The sequence below is a fragment of the Podarcis raffonei genome, chromosome 7 (assembly GCF_027172205.1).
Source record: "Podarcis raffonei isolate rPodRaf1 chromosome 7, rPodRaf1.pri, whole genome shotgun sequence".
Lineage (NCBI taxonomy): Eukaryota > Metazoa > Chordata > Lepidosauria > Squamata > Lacertidae > Podarcis > Podarcis raffonei.
In genome coordinates this window covers 18,679,271-18,697,865 of record NC_070608.1, presented here as the reverse complement: position 1 = coordinate 18,697,865, position 18,595 = coordinate 18,679,271, and the positions used below count along the sequence as shown (strand labels likewise).

At 41.8% G+C, this 18,595-nt stretch overlaps 1 protein-coding gene across 4 annotated transcripts in view; it reads right to left on the bottom strand.

Moving 5' to 3' along the window:
* CSMD3 (CUB and Sushi multiple domains 3) overlaps positions 1-18,595 on the bottom strand; it is a 594,298-nt gene that overhangs the window by 268,150 nt on the left and 307,553 nt on the right. For all 4 annotated transcript variants that reach the window (XM_053395420.1, XM_053395417.1, XM_053395418.1 and 1 more), the window contains one exon: positions 13,591-13,712. In XM_053395420.1, the coding sequence (XP_053251395.1) occupies positions 13,591-13,712 (122 nt within the window). The remainder of the gene's footprint in view (positions 1-13,590; positions 13,713-18,595) is intronic.

Below are 18,595 nucleotides of genomic sequence, written 5' to 3'. Positions count from 1 at the left end.
TTCCTTTGACCCCAGATTAATTCTAGCAACTGTGCATTCATTCAGTGACCATGTTTTCTTCTTAAATAGTCTGATTTCCCACCCATCAGAAAGAATATCAGGGCTGAGTTTGTACTGATGCAATGTATCACCCAAGGCAAGACAAAGAAACAAACCATCAAACCTTACTGTATGAACCCATTTTCAAAGCACCAAAACTTATAAAGAATTTTAAAACAACAATCCAGCAGCACTCTGGTCCAGCACTTTTGTAACAGAATATCATACTGCAGCAGAGATGAGATGCATGTTACTTTGTTGTTGTTTAGTCGTTTAGTTGTGTCCAACTCTTCATGACCCCATGGACCAGAGCACTCCAGGCACTCCTGTCTTCCATTGCCTGCAGCAGTTTGGTCAAACTCATGCTGGTAGCTTCGAGAATACTATCCAACCATTTCGTCCTCTGTCGTCCCCTTCTCCTTGTGCCCTCCATCTTTCCCAACATCAGGGACTTTTCCAGGGAGTCTTCTCTTCTCATGAGGTGGCCAAAGTATTGGAGCCTCAGCTTCAGGATCTGTCCTTCCTGTGAGCACTCAGGGCTGATTTCCTTCAGAATGGAGAGGTTTGATCTTCTTGCAGTCCATGGGACTCTCAAGAGTCTCCTCCAACAGCACAATTCAAAAGCATCAATTCTTCGGCGATCAGCCTTCTTTATGATCCAGCTCTCACTTCCATACATCACTACTGGGAAAACCATAGCTTTTACTATACGGACCTTTGTTGGCAAGGTGATGTCTCTGCTTTTTAAGATGCTGTCTAGGTTTGTCATGTTTAAAACACACATTTAACAAGTAAACCGTGTTTAGATGTTTATAGCCATAATCTACTACCCTGACTAGTCACATTGGTTTGGAGAAATGCATGAGGAAAGGAGTGGGCAGAAGCCAATGCTTCCCCCCCCCACCCCCCAAGAAAAAAACCAGTCCCCTGAGCCTCCTATAAACTCCTCCCCCCATTTCTCAGAGATCAGCCCTTCCGCCTGTGCCACAGACTATCCCACTTGGAAAAGTCTTTTCAGACAGCTCAGAGAACTGCCTTGGGAAGAACAGGCAGAAAAAGCAACTTTCACCACCCATACCCCATCCTCAGCATTTCTCTGGATACAACTTACTGATGCAACAACTTTTTGTGAGTAATGCCTTTACAGAAATGACGTTTGTAAAATATTAAAGATATTGTAATATTAAAGATATTGTAATATTTGTTGGATGTTCTCTGCAACCACTGTTTTGAAATAAAGAATGGAACTGATAAGCTTGTTTTCTAGAAATATTTACTATCTAATTGATCCCTAAATAATTTATCTAAATTAAAGAGCAGGAGGATTTGCCCAAGGCCAGATGCTGAAACACTACTCCTCCAACAGAGCTGAGATTTCAGCTCCACTGCTGTGAAAATGACTATTTTTGTTACTGCAAAGCAATGTGGGTTCTTTCCAATGACAATTCCAGAAAGATGTTCTGTCATGGCACTACAACTGTACTATGAAATATTTGGCGCTGCAAGGGATTGGTCCCCCCCCCCCGCCGAAATGACACTTTATGCTGTCTTTTGAAACTCTTACTTATGACATCTTTGACCACCTTCCTGAGTCTCATATCAAAAACAGGCACTCTGCTGTTATGAACAGAATGGTAACAGTTATTTAACTATATGTCACAGACAGCTAGACAGCATATGAGGACAGTCTATGGCAGTTCACTGAAGCTGGGTACTCCAGATCACAGATTTCAGTGCCATGTTTGACTTGCATTGAATCCTGCCATTGTAGGACTGAGAGACTTGTGCACTTCACACAGTCAGAGTTGATGTGTTGCTTTAACACTTGAAGAAATGCAGGGAGGAGAAGTAAAGCATAATGGAGAGCCAGAGCTTAAATACAAGCAAAAATGTTAAGAAGAAAATTAATGTGCAGAAGACTTAGAAATTACAGGGTGTCACCGCAAATATTTTCAGCACTAAGAGCTTAACAAGTAGTTTGGCCACTTTGTGCTTCTTAACAGTGATTTATTGCCTTTGTGTTAATACATGAGGCTTGTCTCTCTTTTTTTGTCATGATAGGAATTATTAATAAATTATAGAAAATATTTATCTTTACACAGCAAGATATTTTCCCCTGCATAAATAATTCCTTTGGTGTATTCTCAATTTGGTATAAAATATTATCAACAGTCTAAATTATGCATACTGAAAAAGTCACTGAAGATCTCTTCTGCACTCACAAAATAACGCAGCTTCTGCTAGAAATATTACTGTGGATTTGAGGAATAAAGTGTGTATAGGGTCGTTTCCCCATTTTAAAATAATAAAAAAATTGGTGAATTGTTTCTCTCTTGTCTGTCTCTCCTTGAGTCACTGCAAGCAATGGCTCATTATAAAACATGGTGGGAAATGATTGCACTTTCATTCTCCTTCCACTTCTTCCATTTATCTTACCAGCATGTCCCTTCTGCTTATCTCCTTAGCACTAATCACAACTTCTTGTTACAGATATATGTAACTGTGGAAACCATGGTTAACACCAACCAGGATACCACTAGAAAATCAGCTGGAATGTTTTGTACTGCTTCCTTTTTTTGCAAGACTTCTGCAAACCTGCAAAGGTGAATCTGTTGAGAACATAAATATCTTCCAAAGTTCTGATTGCATTGCAGACATATGTTGTTCAAGGAAGACTATGGAAAGCAACTGTAATATATGAACTGGAATCTCAGAAACTTAGTGTGGAGGCATGTCTGTGCACACAGCCAAAAGCAACCACCTGCCACCCCTTCCAGATATATTCCAAGCAGAGAAACCAATGCTCACACTTTCAAATTGCACTCTTTCCTTCTGTGGCTGGGGACTCTGCATGCCTTGTGTTATGTCACCAGTTCCTAATCTACATATGCATCTGAATGATTTATTTTCATTCATCATATGTTAGGAATCATTCAAAGTCTGTTTTAAAAAGTTAGCAGATCTAAATGCAGAGGGACAAAAAAAATAGTAATGAAAGGATAGCAATGTAGACTGTAAGGAAGAAATTCCAAGGGACCTCTGCACTGTTACCATTTCAATCACAGACTGGCAATTTAAAGTTGATTTGGAGCTCCCCACCCCCACCCCGTCCAAAAAAAGCCCACAAACTTTCTGTGATAAGGCAAAACTAACAGGAAAATGCATTGGAAAGTGTGGAATAGTACTTGGTTTATTTGACATTACAAACCTCCCTGCAAACAAATCAGGCTAAATGCTCTGTAAATAGCTGACATCATCTAAACTCCTCACAAACTTACTGCAAAAAAATCAGGATAAACGTTCAATAAAATGGGCATCTGAAGTGACCCAAAATGCTTTCTTCAAATCAATAGCATAAAATACAGTATGCTAGTTTGGGGACAAAAAGTGTGCTGAAGCATTCTGCAGATATACACAGCCATAAACACCTGCAGAAATGGTGCAAGAGTCATTATTCTTCCTAACCAAAGATAAATTTTCCACTTCCCAAACAAGTGGGCTAATGCAAAGGTTCTGCAAAGCAACAGGGAAAAGATGCTGCTCTCATTGTTATCTGGTGCCTTTCTGCTTTGTAATCAATAAGAGTTAGCATTTGACTTCCACCCACATGATTCTTCCCCCACAATTAGCTTTTATTTAACTTCTTTGCTTCCCAACACAGGAAACTGATATGAAAGTCACTACAGTCGCTCCAACCATTCTTTAAGCATTTGCCAAGGGATCGATAATGCCTTACGCTGTTACTACCTCAGAATATTTCTTGAGAAATTGCCTTAGAAGCAGGCATTTGAAACACACTGCAAACAGGGAAAAAATGGAACATAAAAACATGGCTCATAAGAAAATTGGAAGCACCCTCATAGCCTTTCATTTCCTTTCTGGATAAGTAGATTTGCATTTCTCTTAGTTCCAAACTAGATGTTTGCAGTATGCAGATACATATCTTGTTTTTGCCTTATTTCTTGCCTTAAATAATTACTAGTGTTGCACTGAAATCTACCCTATTCATCTGGAGCTTTCTTTCCCTATGATAGAAAGAGATATTCCCCATTCCTGGGGCACTTTAGAATTCTGGTGGGTGCAGGGATTTGACCTTTCTTCATCACTGTGAGGTCGCTGAGGGTGGTTTGTGCATTTTTCTCTTTCCTGTGAATAATTTTTCCAGCAATCTGCAGCCTCCTTGGCTGCTTGCATTTCCTGATCTGAAAAAGCCCCATGGCAGGAATCACTTTACAATGTATATCCTTGAGTTTTAACTGAGAATTTGAGAGTGTTGCAAAGTGCAGACCACTTGGGACATTATTTGTATAATAAAAAGGGAATTTATAAACACCCTTCAGCCACCTCAAAAGCAAGTAGCAACACGGCACCCTATTATTACTTTCAAAAGGCAAAAAATGTTCACTGAAGCCATGTATCAAGGAAAGAGAATTTTAACCTTAGGGCCAGACAACATGTGACATGCTTATGCATTGATGTCCTCACCTCAGCCAACTATATTTTATGTAAGGTTTGAGGTATCCCATCCAATTCAACACAGAACAGATTAAAAATGCAGTCTTCTTATATGGGTAAGTGACTATTCAAGGAAGGGGTGTGATAGCATTTGTGAGGAAGCACAAAACATGTGTAAATGCCTGTGTCTCAAACCCATACTTTCTGGAATATGAACTGCTTTTTAGACAAAGGACAATTTTTAAAAAATGCAGCTGGAAGAAGATGAGCAAGACTGATAAATCAAAATGACAAAAATACTACACAGATGTGACTAGTAAAAGCAGGAGGCTTGAAACATTGCCTTTATGCTTTTTGCCTGACACAGAAGGCCTTTTCATGTATTTTCTTCTCATCTGAAAGGAATGACCATGGCCCCGCCCCCTTTGCCAAGTTCCCATCGCAGTCCCATAGCCCTCTACTGTCAGGGACTAGACTGCGGAGGAATGGTGGGAGCTGCTGCCCCCTTCTCCTGAACCTGTCCAAGGGCAGGAGGACAGTATTGATTTAGAACAGTGGTTTGCAGAGGGACATAGTCCAGAGGGGAAAAGCTGGGAAACACTGAGTGAGGAACAGCTAGAAGAGGGAACACCAGGAGAGAGACAGCATTCCAGACCCCTCCTTCACCTAGGACTAGATGGGCTTTGAGAGTGATAAAACAGAAAGTGCAACAGCAAAAAGCTCAGATTACCTGAAATAGGAGTGATGTAGGTTAATGGGGACAGAGGGGGTGAACATTTACTGGGAGCAACGCCGTTTTTTAGAGAAATGTGGATTCCTCTCTCACTGTGATTATTAAAGAATTTATCTGGTAAGAACGTTCCTTTCGTTTGATCTGCTTATTTACTGCCACCGGGGGAGGGATCTGTTTCCCCAGGCCTGACATCCACCCACTGGAAGGGTAAGTTCTCTACTCCTGTAGGCTGGTTGCACAATTTTAAACCCTTGAAGATCAGGGCAGGGAGCCTAAATGAACACACTACTGACTTTTACCTTCCAATGTGTGGAGGGCTATGGGGTGGGCAACAGAGATGCAACAGAAACAGCAAGGCTAGCATATGCCTGCACATTGTCCTGTTCATCATGGAAGAGGCATAAGATGTGAAGGGGGTTGTGCATCTCTGCTGAGAGGCTAACCAAACAGAGAGGCAGAAAGAGCACACTGCAGTTTCTCCCACAGCACAGAGCAGTAGTGACTGTCAGGGCACCACTGGCAGTGCTGTTGATGCTGACCTGGCATCCCAATGCCACACACTGTTGCCAAAAGAGAGAGGGGCAGGGCAACAGGGAGTCTGCCTGAACAGGGAGTCTGCCTCCATATCTACTTAAACAGTAACAGCACAAAGTTGGAAAGTCAAGTGAGCAACACAGCCCTGCCGTAACTGCCAACACCAGTAGCTACTGCTATTAAGGATACTATTGTTTATTCTATCTATCTATCATCTATCTATCTATCTATCTATCTATCTATCTTGCTCAGTCCCTGCTCCTGCCAACCTAGCAATTCGAAAGCATGAAGTGCAAGTAGAAAAATAGGTACCGCTCTGGCGTGAAGGTAAACGGCATTTCCGTGCGCTGCTCTGGTTTGCCAGAAGCGGCTTAGTCATGCTGGCCACATGACCCGGAAGCTGTACGCTGGCTCCCTCGGCCAGTAAAGCAAGATGAGTGCCGCAACCCCAGAGTATTCTGCGACTGGAACTAATGGTCAGGGGTCCCTTTACCTTTTTTTATCTATCTATCATATTTGAAGCTTTCTTCCAAATAGCTCATGGCACCATACTGAGACTTATCCTGCTTTGTCTTCAAAGCAACCCTCTGAGGTTGTTTGGGACTGAGCTATTGGGACTGGCTCAAGAACACCAAGTAAGCTTCATGGCTGAGCAAGCTTCAATAGCTTACTTGGCCAGAGTGGTGGCAAGCGGATGGCTGCACAGACACATTAGTGGAGCTCATCTGGTGCTCCTACTTGTGTACTTGTCATTGAATTCCCCCACCTGTGCTATTCAGGTAAGCTGTAGAGACACTGGGTATTGAGAAGGAAGCTCTGTGGCTTCACCCCACCTACCACTATTGGCCACATCTAATATACTAATCCCTGTTCTACACAGGCTTTCGAAAGCTCAAACAGGAAAGGCACCTGCTACAACATTCTGGGTAACCATTTCACAGTTTCTTCTATTGCATATGCAATCATGACTATTCCAGCCTTCTTATTTTGAGAATTTTAAAAAATACAGCTTAGAAATCAGTAATTCAAGTTGTAGCAATCTGGGAAAGAGAATACTGGTGTGTTTTTTAAAAAAGCAATTTTATCAGTAATAGTAACTTGTCTAGAACATTGATATTTCATGAACAGGCTTTCAGTGTAATGGCCGTAATTCCTTATATATTTCATTTACAGTCTTTGTAGAAAATGAAAAGGACCATGAAAAGAAATCTATACTTTATCACTGATTAAAATAACAATTCAAAACACTGAAGGGCACCCACATTCTACCACTGGTTTCTATGATGAGTGGTTCATTTTGCATTTGTGTGTGTGTGTGTGTGTGCTCTGCCCAAGTCTATTAAGTATCAACTTCATTATGTTAAGGTCAGGCAAAAGTGTGCCACAGAAACCACTAGCTGAAGATTCTGAAATTTGAGCAGATGGGAGTAGGCCTTACTTCTCCTTTAACTAGAGCTGGTGTCAGCAAGGTGTGGATCTGTATGGAGGAGGATAAATGACATCTTGGTCTTAAAAACTGGGCTAAGAAGGGACAGAGAGGCCTGCCTCACACTGTGTTGAATCCTGCGTATTTGACATTAGGGAGGTCCTAGAAACCTAGATCATTATCTGTTGAAGAGTTATTGCTATGTGCTTTCCATATTATGCTCAGTCTGTACATATGCGTAAATAAAACCATATATCACAAAGACACCATAAGTCTCCAGCGACCTTCATTCCTAGGAAACCAAATAGTTATAAACAGAAACCCCTGAGAACTCCCTCTACTTGGATATTGGATAGTGAAAAACAATATGTTTTCTCCCAGTACCTTGGCAGAACATGCATTTCCCCACAAGGGATAGCACATCTCCTTCCAATGCCTGAAACAGTAACAGAGGAAGAAGTATAACTTGGGAGGAAAAAAACAAAACTTTCACTCGTGGTGCTTTGTTAGAACATCTCAAGCAGCCTCCTGGGTAATATGTAGCTTTTCAAAAGATTGTGCATTATATGTGTCGCTGAATTGATAAATGTTTATTAGAACACAAGGTCCCTTTGAAGGTAACTACAAGCCTCACATGAGTGAAAGGCAAAGGTATATCAACATTTTGCAATCTGAAATGTTTATTACACTTGTCGAAATCCAAGATGAGTTACCAAAGAATTACCCTACTTCCATTGTAGCATTGATGAAGTCATCAAAAATGTTGTGCCATCCTGATACACCAACTGAGATGCTCTGAGAAGCCCCAGATAAATAAAACATCTAAACTAGTTCTTGAGACTTAAAAAAAACAACCCCAAAACCTGCTGCCTCTGTAGAATTCTGTACCAAAATTAATATAAAAAGTTCTGAGAGTGTGTGTTAGTATCCATTTTATTGCTTGCCTTTAAACGAGAACTCATAAAAAGTAGTAGCACAACTGGGCAGTTCTGTCCTATTGGCAATAAATCACAGATTAATATGGCTGGTGCCACTGTTTCATTTTCCAGCTCCTTGTTTTCACTATATGAGGAACTAGCCAGCTTAAAGCCCCCCGTCTAATTTGCAGAACTTTACATGACATATGTGTAAGTGGGAGAGGGTTTTTTTGGGGTGGGGGTGGGCAAGGGAAACACACTGCAAAGAGTGAAATATTCTCACCTGCCTCCAAATGTGTTTTTCAAATGTATTTTCACCTTAATGACATTTTACTGGGTTCCAATAAAGTGGTTTTCTTATAGTTTGTAGTGCTAACTTATTAGTTATTTTAATTATATTCATAATACATCTTTCCTCCAAGAAGCTGAAGGTTCTCCCCTGTGATGGCCTGGGACTCGGGCTCAGACTCAGAACCAGAGGAGTCTCAGTCTGCACTGGATCCTTTGCCTCAGGCATCATCTGAACCAAGTCTGGGGCCTGATCCTGACGAGTTCCAGTTTGTACAGGTTCTCCTGCAACAAACACCAGCTGGGCCGAGTCAGGGGCTTGAGCCTGCCCTGGCTCCAGATGCGGGGAATACCTCGTTGCCTTCAGCTACGCCATCACCTACAGCTGCTCCACTACCAGTTGGGTCAAGGGGGGCTGAGGCGGCCCCTGGGTCTAGTAACCGACCGACGTCTCCCGAGCTGCAGAGACTAAAGTCTGAGAGAAGGAGATACCTGAGTACTCGGAGGAGGAGTACTCGCCTTCGAGCAAAACAGGGAGGTGAGTCACCGGGGGATCAGAACCGTCCATCACCCTAACAAAGATAAAAGGCTGTCGGACCTCGTCCCAGGTTGCGGGAGCAACATTGCTGTATGCCAGATCCTGCCTGAGGTCCTGTACCTGCCCTTATCTGGTTTCCTGCCTCGTGTCCTGCCTTGGCCCTGTTGGACTGACTCCTAGCAAAACCTTCAGATTCTGAACCGGTCCTGGACCGTGTTTCCCGGGTTACCCCCAGGCCCATCCCATCCCATCCCCACTGCCTCATTTTACCATCACAACTGGATGAGAGTTGGTGATTGGTCCAAAGGAACCAAGTAAGCTTGGTGGGTGTGTAGGATTTTGAACCTGAGTCTTCCTAGGCCTAGTCTGACACTTGATAGACATAGAGAGATAAGCGTGTGGATTTTTGCATGAGTGGCTTCCATGTTAGTTATTAGGCCTGAAGCCATGGGAAATAAAAGATGGCGGAGTGCTTGAAGTCTTCAGCAGAGTGGAAGAATACCAAAAGCCATGATGAGAGCAAGGCAGTATGAACCACACTTATCAGGATGTGGCCCAAGGCCACCAAAACAAGCCAGGAAAACTGACTGAGATAAGGGCAACTGGTTAGCCCAAAATCTGCTGATGCACTGTCAGTCATGTTCACAGTCTCTGGTGATATAGTGCCAGACACATTTTCCATATGTTTTCGGACTCACAATAACCTATAAAACCAACCCGGAGGAAACTTGAGAGTTGGAGAATACAGCAGACCCCACTGAAGCAGTGAAGTTCTCCCACCAGGCCTCTGGCTTCTACCCTCGCCATGTCTAGTCTGGCTAACTGGATTGTGTGTGTGTGTGCGCGCGCGTGTGTGCGTGTGAGTTTTCATTAGGATGCTTTACCATAGACTGCTATTATGGGGACAAAAACTGTTTTCCTACCTGAAATGATCAATGTCTTTCTTGACTCTCACCTTCTAAGATCCCTGAGACCCCAAATTAACCAGAAGTCCTTTTGTGACACAACACTGTCGAAAGTAAAAGTTGTTGTGTTCTTAGGGTCATTTTGGATGACTTGTTTCAAAATATGAAGACAGTAAGAAGATATGTCAAACCTTATTTAACCTTAAGTGTGAAGAGGCTGAGAAGGAAATGGCTGAACTATTTTTTTTATTTAATACAACTGTGCTCTGGGGGTCATAGCACACAGTTTCCAGAACTATCAATGAAACAGATACGGATGTCTGCAGAAGCAATTCCAACAGTATTTATGGAATGAACACTACAGTCAATAGAATAGTTAGTTATACAGCAGAAACTAAAATAATCAGATGTGTTTGTTTTCCTAGTAGTTTCTTTAAAAACTAGTCCACCTCACTCCTGTAAATAATCCCAATACACAGATTTATTTTATTTGAAAAATAATAATCAATCTCTTCAGGCAAGCTGACTATTGCTGTAAGCAACGCTTGCCATAGCTGAATGATTGAAGCACTACTCTTTAGCCAAAGGCTATCATAAATATATTAAAATAAAAGTCCATATAGATTGGCAATTATGCCAAATAACTGAGCGTCCTAAAAAGGATTCCAATGCCAGAATATACTGGAGATCATCGCCCGTGTAAACAACAAAATTAATTGAAACACAGCTGTGTTCAATTTTTAAGGATATTAGCAAACAGTATTATTTTACAAATTGATCTAAACACTATAATTGTTGTTGTTGCTACTGTTGTTATTGTTGTTGCTATTATTATTATTATTATTATTATTATTATTATTATTATTATTATTAAAGTTGATTCCAGATTCTGGTTTTGTTAAATGCATCCTTAGTTTGGAGCCACAGGCTCTAATCCAGAAGTTCTCCCTTCTTTCTTTTGAAACCAGAGGCAAAATATTAACTTGTTATCAACTTCAGAGAAACAGGAAATACAGAATACAGAAAACTGAGCAACACAATACTGATCATTTTGAGCTGCTATCCTATACAAAGGAGCCTACTTCTGAGTAGACATCACAGAATGGCACTGTAACTTTCTTCAGAATTAGGCATATTTGGCTTATAGATTTATTTATTTGGCGTATACTACCTGTCCCCAATTTATTTGGTCACTCATGAAAAGCCTATAATATATTTTAATGAACTTTTGCAAGACAATAAGGTGTGAGTTGGTTGACCAGATATTGAATTTTCTTCATCCCATGATGGAAGAATTAGCCTGCTCAAGGCAGAAATCCTATACACACTTACTAAGGAAAAAAACAAGCATGGAACTGGGCACAGTAAAATGCTTCACCTCGAGGAAAATCAAGCCAATGCTTCTGATAACTTTATTGTATCTTTAATGCAATATTGGTGTCCTGTTTCCCAGGCAGCCTGCATTGGTGAATACACTTTTCCCACTTAGAATAGGAAGCTAGCACCTAATAGGTGCTGATAAATTGACAAAGATTTGCCCGGCATCTCTACAGCCATGAAATAAATCAGGTGACTAATCAAGTAAACCTACTGGCAATACATAAGTAGTAGCAGGTCAATGGGGCACAGGCCGCTGAGTTCATGCAAGGTAAGAAAGGATTGGGGTGAACTGGGATCGCAAGCCAGATGTAATGGGGTGTAGGGATGCAAGTGTTTTCAGGTAGAAAACTGGCCCCACCATTACTTGATATGCCTAAAGCTCAGCACGATGAAATAACAGAAGCTGTTATATAATCATGTTTAAAATATCATTTATGAAAACAGATTTAGAACGAACAATGTTTATTGACTACCATGTATTGAGCAAATGTATGTATGTGTGTTTGATTGCAGAATTGTTCATTAGGATCTGAGACTGTCACAAAAATGGTAAAAGTAACTTATTATGTAAGAACCACACACAGAAGCAAACAGATTCATGTTTCTGCTGTAAATGTATTTTGCTTGTGATTTTTCGCAGTAGCACATTTCAATACGATATCTGCCCCCCCCTCTCCCCTGTGTTGTACAGTATCACCTCCCCACCTTCTCTGTATTGTAAATGCTCTTTTCGGCAGATCGAATCCCCGTGACAGGGTGAGCTCCCATTGTTTGGTCCCAGCTCCTGCCCACCTAGCAGTTCGAAAGCACATCAAAGTGCAAGTAAATAAATAGGTATCGCTCCGGCGGAAAGGTAAACAGTGTTTCTGTGCGCTGCTCTGGTTTGCCAGAAGCGGCTTAGTCATGCTGGCCACATGACCTGAAAGCTGTCTGTGGACAAAAACTGGCTCCCTTGGCCTGAAAGTGAGATGAGCGCGCAACCCCAGAGTCGTTCGGGACTGGACCTAACAGTCAGGGGTACATTTACCTTTACCTTTTATGGCATATTCTATGCAAAAGGGAGAAAAGTGAAATTGTGCTTCCATAAAATTACAAGAAAATTAAAATAATAATAATTTCGGACAGCCAAACCAGGGTATCCTCTTATGATCCACTTGTGCCATAAATAAACTATTATTTAAACATGAGAGGCAGACTTTTTGGAAAGAAGAAGGATGAATGAAGTTGAATTTAAAAATGCCTTTGTATCAACCTTGTTTGTACTTTCAAATCTATTTCTATGCCCAAGGCCAAATATGTCACCTCTGGAACATGCCAAGCAGAACTAGTTAGTGAGTGATGGAAGACTACCCCTGAAGCAAAATCCATGATATCTCCCTTTCTCCTTGAAGATTTACTACCATGGTGATCTATGAATGGAACAGAGGTGCATATTTAAGACTGACCTTAATTTAAATTTGTTATACGCCACCCTGATCTCTATGAGCACTGCGAGATTCCAGGAGTGCAGGCGCACTTTACCCAAGGTCTGTGTTTCCCTTTGAACAATGAGGCACAGTGGAGATTGTGGTGACTTTATGATATATGGCTTATTTACACATATATACAACCTGAGCCTAGATGGAGGGAGTTCAGAGCATTCACATCCTAAGGGGCCCCTGCTCCTTCCATTGCTACAGTATCAGATTCAAAGAGACCGATTGTGCCCAATCCTCTCTGTTGCATAAAACCAACTGCATTCTCCTCTGCCCCTGCTCACTTGTCGCTGCTGACGCAAATGGTTTCCTGGGCTTACATCATCCAAAACGGAAATCCTACAAGCTTTTGTCTCTGCTCGCTAACACACAGCTGGAGGGGAAACACAATTGGAGGGAGGGCCCTCCCCTCCACTTGCTGTCTGGAACTGAATGTCCTGATGGCTCCTCTTTTGTTAGGTTATCACTCATTTTTGTCCCCCTAATACTCAGGCTAGCTATCACCAGGCTTGGCTTGGTGACAAACATAAGCTTAACCCAGGGGTTCAGTGTTTTGCTCCATTTAACTCCCCAAACCTTGATGAAGTCTAACTTTTGTTGGACCCAATTTAAGGTGTCTCGCCCCCACAAACCCCTAATATCCTAGTGATCAACAACATTGTTTGCTACTTTGAGACCACGAGGAGTGCAAAGAGACATGATTTATTGCTCCATTCCCCATCTCCAACAGCAACAAACTCCATCCTTTCACCCATCACAATAACTCTGCAACCCCGCAGAGATTCGTTTAACATACACGTGTATACTATGCCTGTACGTAATATATAAATAATATAAAGTTGGCTAATCCTTCTGGTCACAACTTTTAGGTCTTTACATTATTATCAAAATTGAACTTACCTTATTTGGATTGATTGCTGTGATAACCCAGACACACTGAGCGTTACTGTCATACTGAAATGGAAAGTTGGGGGACGTGAAGCTGCCACCAGGACCCTGAAGATTAGATCCACAAGTCTTGACTGTAAAAGAAGAAATGAACATTACAGTTCCCAAATAACATCACATTATGTTCTAATTGCAGCTAATTGCAGCTAAGGAGGGAGAAAGGTTGTTTTCTGCTGCTCCAGAGAAGCGGACACGGAGCAATGGTTCCAAACTACAAGAAAGAAGATTCCACCTAAACATTAGGAAGAACTTCCTGACAGTAAGAGCTGTTCGACAGTGGAATTTGCTGCCAAGGAGTGTGGTGGAGTCTCCTTCTTTGGAGGTCTTTAAGCAGAGGCTTGACAACCATATGTCAGGAGTGCTCTGAAGGTGTTTCCTGCTTGGCAGGGGGTTGGACTCGATGGCCCTTGTGGTCTCTTCCAACTCTATGATTCTATGATTCTAATAGTCACTCCCAGTGTCTCCAAGGAAGTCCTCCATATGCTTTAGAGTGGTTTAGTGAATTCCAAAATGAAGGAGGAAGAGATTCAGATACCAGATTTGAAAACGCATCCCTTGGCTTCATTTAGGTGATGGACTGATCCCAGGTACCCCTTTAGAAGTCCCCAAGTCCCAATACATGCCAAGGATGGAACTCTTTCTATTTTTAAAGTTGCTGCTAGACCAGGTTAGCCAGCATGCTGCCCTCTCAAATGTTGTTGAACTACAAATCCCATCATCCCTATCATCGGCTGGTTCCGATGGGAACTGAAGTCTAACACCTGAAGGGTACCATGTTGCCAACCTCTGTTCTGGACTAATACAAAACTGGAATGGAAAATGAAGGAAAGAATGAATACTTCACAAACTAACAGCTGTGCCGCCTTTTCCTGCTCCACACCCCCTTTCTTCTGGCTATTAAAAGGTAGGAAGTCATCTACCAGAGGAGAAGGAAGTCTAATGGGAACAATAGATCTTGCATGTTCTTTACTTCTCTGCTTCAATGATGCATGCAATAAACACCTTTGGCCTAATCAGTTTGTTTGAACAGTAATATTATTGTGATTTAGACAAAAAATACTTCTGAACAGATTCTGAACCACATTTCCATTTCTTCATATACAAATGAAAGAGCAAATGTTTCTTTTTAAAGATCTGCCTTTCCCCCATATTTATGTCTGACAGCTGCTGCTATTTATAAAGGATTTTAAGATATTATATGACTTAAACTAATATATTCAGAAGGCATGTCCCACAGTCACTTTTGCCATTGCCATCTGTTAAACTATGTAAAAACTGCAGTTTTCTAATAAAGAAAAAAATACATCTTATAAATCCGGAGATTAGATTCCAAAAATATAGTAATGAAATTTGTGTTAGGGTAAACAGCTCAAGATTTACATATAAGCCTTTGCATAAATTATTCTAATGCTGCTGCATTATTAAATGTAAAGTAAATGTGTGGTTCTATTTAAAAAATGTGAGGTGAGAACAGGGAACTCAAGATAGCAAAGTGTGTAGCAAGTCCCTATCCTTGCTTCTCTGCTTAGCTACTGAGGTGAAATGAGATTCAGACAAACATGAGAATAATGACTGATTAACAGTGATTGCTTTTAGGGAAGCAAAGAACCGTTCTACAATAAGCTTATCCTGTGCAATGAACATCAGTGACTGCATACCCAAACTGCGTAATTTCATGAAAGAAGTCCACTGTTTTTATTGCATCAATTCGAGAAACAAACAGAGAAGAGTGGAATTGTTGTCAAAGACTCATTTGCCTGCTTTGCACAGCACAGTAAGTTGAACTATAGCTTATCAGGACCACACAAATGTGCAACTTCCAGAGTGGAGCTTGCAGTCGCTTTGCTACTCCCCAGACCTTTTTGATCCTGCACCATGCTGAGCTAAGCCAGGCTTTGGCTCTGGCAGCATAACATCCAACCCCAGACTCTTAGTTAAGCTCTCGTCTCACTAACCACAAGCTACAGTCAGCAATATATGCATAAATTTCTAGCTAACTTTTGAAGTCCTTCTGATCTATTTTGCACCATAGGATTACCTTCTTTTTAACAATCTCCTTTCTGCAGGGTCAATAATTTATTGTGATGCACGCAATATTTCCTTTTATCTTACACTCCCCACACCCCACTTAAAAAATGAATAGTATTATCTCAGTGAGGAAATACACTTCTCATATTCAGATCCAAGTCTTTGGTGAGCTTTAAACTTAACAGATTATATATTAATGTATAATCAATGTATGGACCCTTTTCTGCTGCACAAAAATTATTTGTCAACATAAAAAGGGCCTTTGAGAACTCAGGCAAAAGGCTTTTGGGTAAGCTGATCAGGATAGCTGAGTCAAGAGTTTAAGCAGATAGTCAAACAAGCTGAGCTGGAGATCAAGCTAGAGGTTAAAAAGCTCAACATCAATGGACATAATACAATCATGCTACTCAAAGCAGGGGAACTCAGTTGATTGGCGGTTAGCAGGAGAAAGGAGAAAGTGAAAGGAAAAACAATGTTGTCAGCACTTTGGGCTGGAAAGTAACATTTAAGAAGTGTCTTGCTGCCCAATAATACCATGTCTACAGTAGGATCACATCTTACATGGAGGTTACATAGCACGTGAAGGCAAAATCGTGTACAGTCAGAACAACCCTTTAAAAACCATAAAACCATAGCACAACACTTACCAGTGAATGGCAACTGCGTTGCTTAGTCTTCCTCTTCTGAGATGGATGTTGTTCCAGGGGGACAAGTGTGGGTGACTGACAGCCTGCTTCAAATGAAGTGCTTGGCTGTGGTTCAGCTTCAGAGGTTGATTGTGTTGGCTGGTGATATTTTTTTGTGAGAAGCACGGTAACTGCTGCTGTTGTCTCTTAGGCTAATCAAACATTTCTTGGTACAGTCTCACAGTGTCTGTAATCCTTCGTGCAATTTTGAGGCTTCATTCCATGGAGGGATCAAACTCAGCAATCAAATCACCGACATGCTTTATCGCTTGGAAGAGTTGAGCAAATTTATGCAGGTTCCAACTTGCTGTCGCCATCACCTCTTTGTCAGTTTTATCTTCTGCCAGCGGCAGACTTTGGGCTTTAAAATTTCAGCAGCACCCTGTACAATGCCTAAATTTGGTGTCCCCCACCTCTCACTTTCCGTTGTTTGTCAATGTTCCAGCACTCCCTGTATCACCCGCTTGGCTCAGAGCCCAGGGCAGAAACGCCCCCTAAATCCTCCTCTGCTTCTGTACAAAATAATACTAGTTCTTCCAGCTTTGGTCTATATTGTTCACTTTGTTTTCAGTGCTTGGAAAACCCTTAAAATCTCTCACACATTCCTTCCAAAAGTTTTGCCAGCATGCATCACTGTTTCAGGCTCAAATACCTCCATTGCCTACTTGAGGTAAGTGATGCAACTGGCAATGTTGAAGGACTTCCAGCATTCCATGAGATTAAGATTGGAATCAGCATCCATAGCATTCAGTATCCATGAGAAAGTGAGCTTCCTGTAAATCACCTTGCAGCAGTGAATCACACCGTGGTCCAGAGGTTGGATGAGGGAGGTCATATGGTGGGGAGAAGACTTCAACTTCAACATTGTTATGTGCAAAGAGGAGAGCCTCAAAGTGGCCAGGAGCATTGTCCACAATGAGAAGCAGTCCTTGTCAGGGACCGTGCTGAGGAGGGATGCACAGATGAGGAATGGTGGGAGCCTTCCCCCTCCCCCTGCTCCTGATCAGGATCCTTAATCTTCCCAGAAGCAGTGGGACAGTATAGATTTGGAGCAGCGGTTTGCGGAGGGACATAGTTCAGAAGACAAAAGTTGGGAAGAACTGGGTGGTGAACAGATAGGAGAAGAAGAACCGGGAGAGAGAGAGAGTTAACAGACTGCACAGAAAGCACAGTGGTTGCGAGATCAGGTTGCAAGACGAGGAAGTGACTCAGGTGACTTGGGGGGAAGTGGGTGTGAACCTTAATTGGGAGACCTTTACTCTGAGAATGGACTCTTTGTTCTTTCACTGTGATCATTAAAATCTCTTTAAATGATAACAGACTATTTTTGCTCCCTCCCTTTATCCACGGCCAAAGGGAAGCAAGCCACTTCCCCAAAGCCTATGGTTTGGTGTGCTATGGTTTTATGATGTTGAAGTCTTCATGTTTCTCTTCAATGCAGCACTTCACCTCTGGAACGAAGCACTTGTGGAACTAATCTAGAAATGTTGCTGTAGTCACCCAAGCCTTTTCATTGGACTGCCAGAAAACAGGAATGAGATTCTTGTTCTTGCCTTTTAAGGTGTGGGTGTTTTCAAAGGTATACAGCAAGCCTGGCCACAGAACAACATAGTCACATGGTGTTTAGCTGCTTTGAAGCCAGAGGCTTGTTTTTCAGTTTTGGAGCTGTAAATAAGGTCAGGCATTTTCTTCCAGAAGAGCCCCATATTGTCAGCATTAAAAACTTGCCATGGAAGATATCCCTTGTCATCTAACAACTTCTTTAACTGCTCCACGTGGCTTTTGACGCCTCTTAGTCTGCAGCTGTAGATTGCCCAGTTACAGTATGTGCACATTTCTGAGGCTGAAGCAATTCCTAGAATTGTTAAACCAACCAGGACTGGCTTTGAATTGCTTCACAGACTGCCCACCCTCGATGTAAGGTTTAGATTGTGAATAGAGTGTGAGAGCCTTTTGTCACAACGTGACACCCTCAATAGACACATGTTTGCAGTTCACATCTTCCAGCCATAAGTTTAATGCCTTCTCAGTCTTGACCAAAGCCTGGCTACACACCTGGTTCACCACATTCACAGTTTCTGGAGCACTTGCTGCCTCAGCCACATAGATTTCTTTCTCTTGAATCTTCATGACAACTGCTGTACATCTTTGTGTGTCACACTGCATACAAGACATGCCATCCCTCAAGTAGTCCAGCGCAGCCACTTTTTCTTCCAGTGTTGGAACCCATCTTTGCTTCTTAG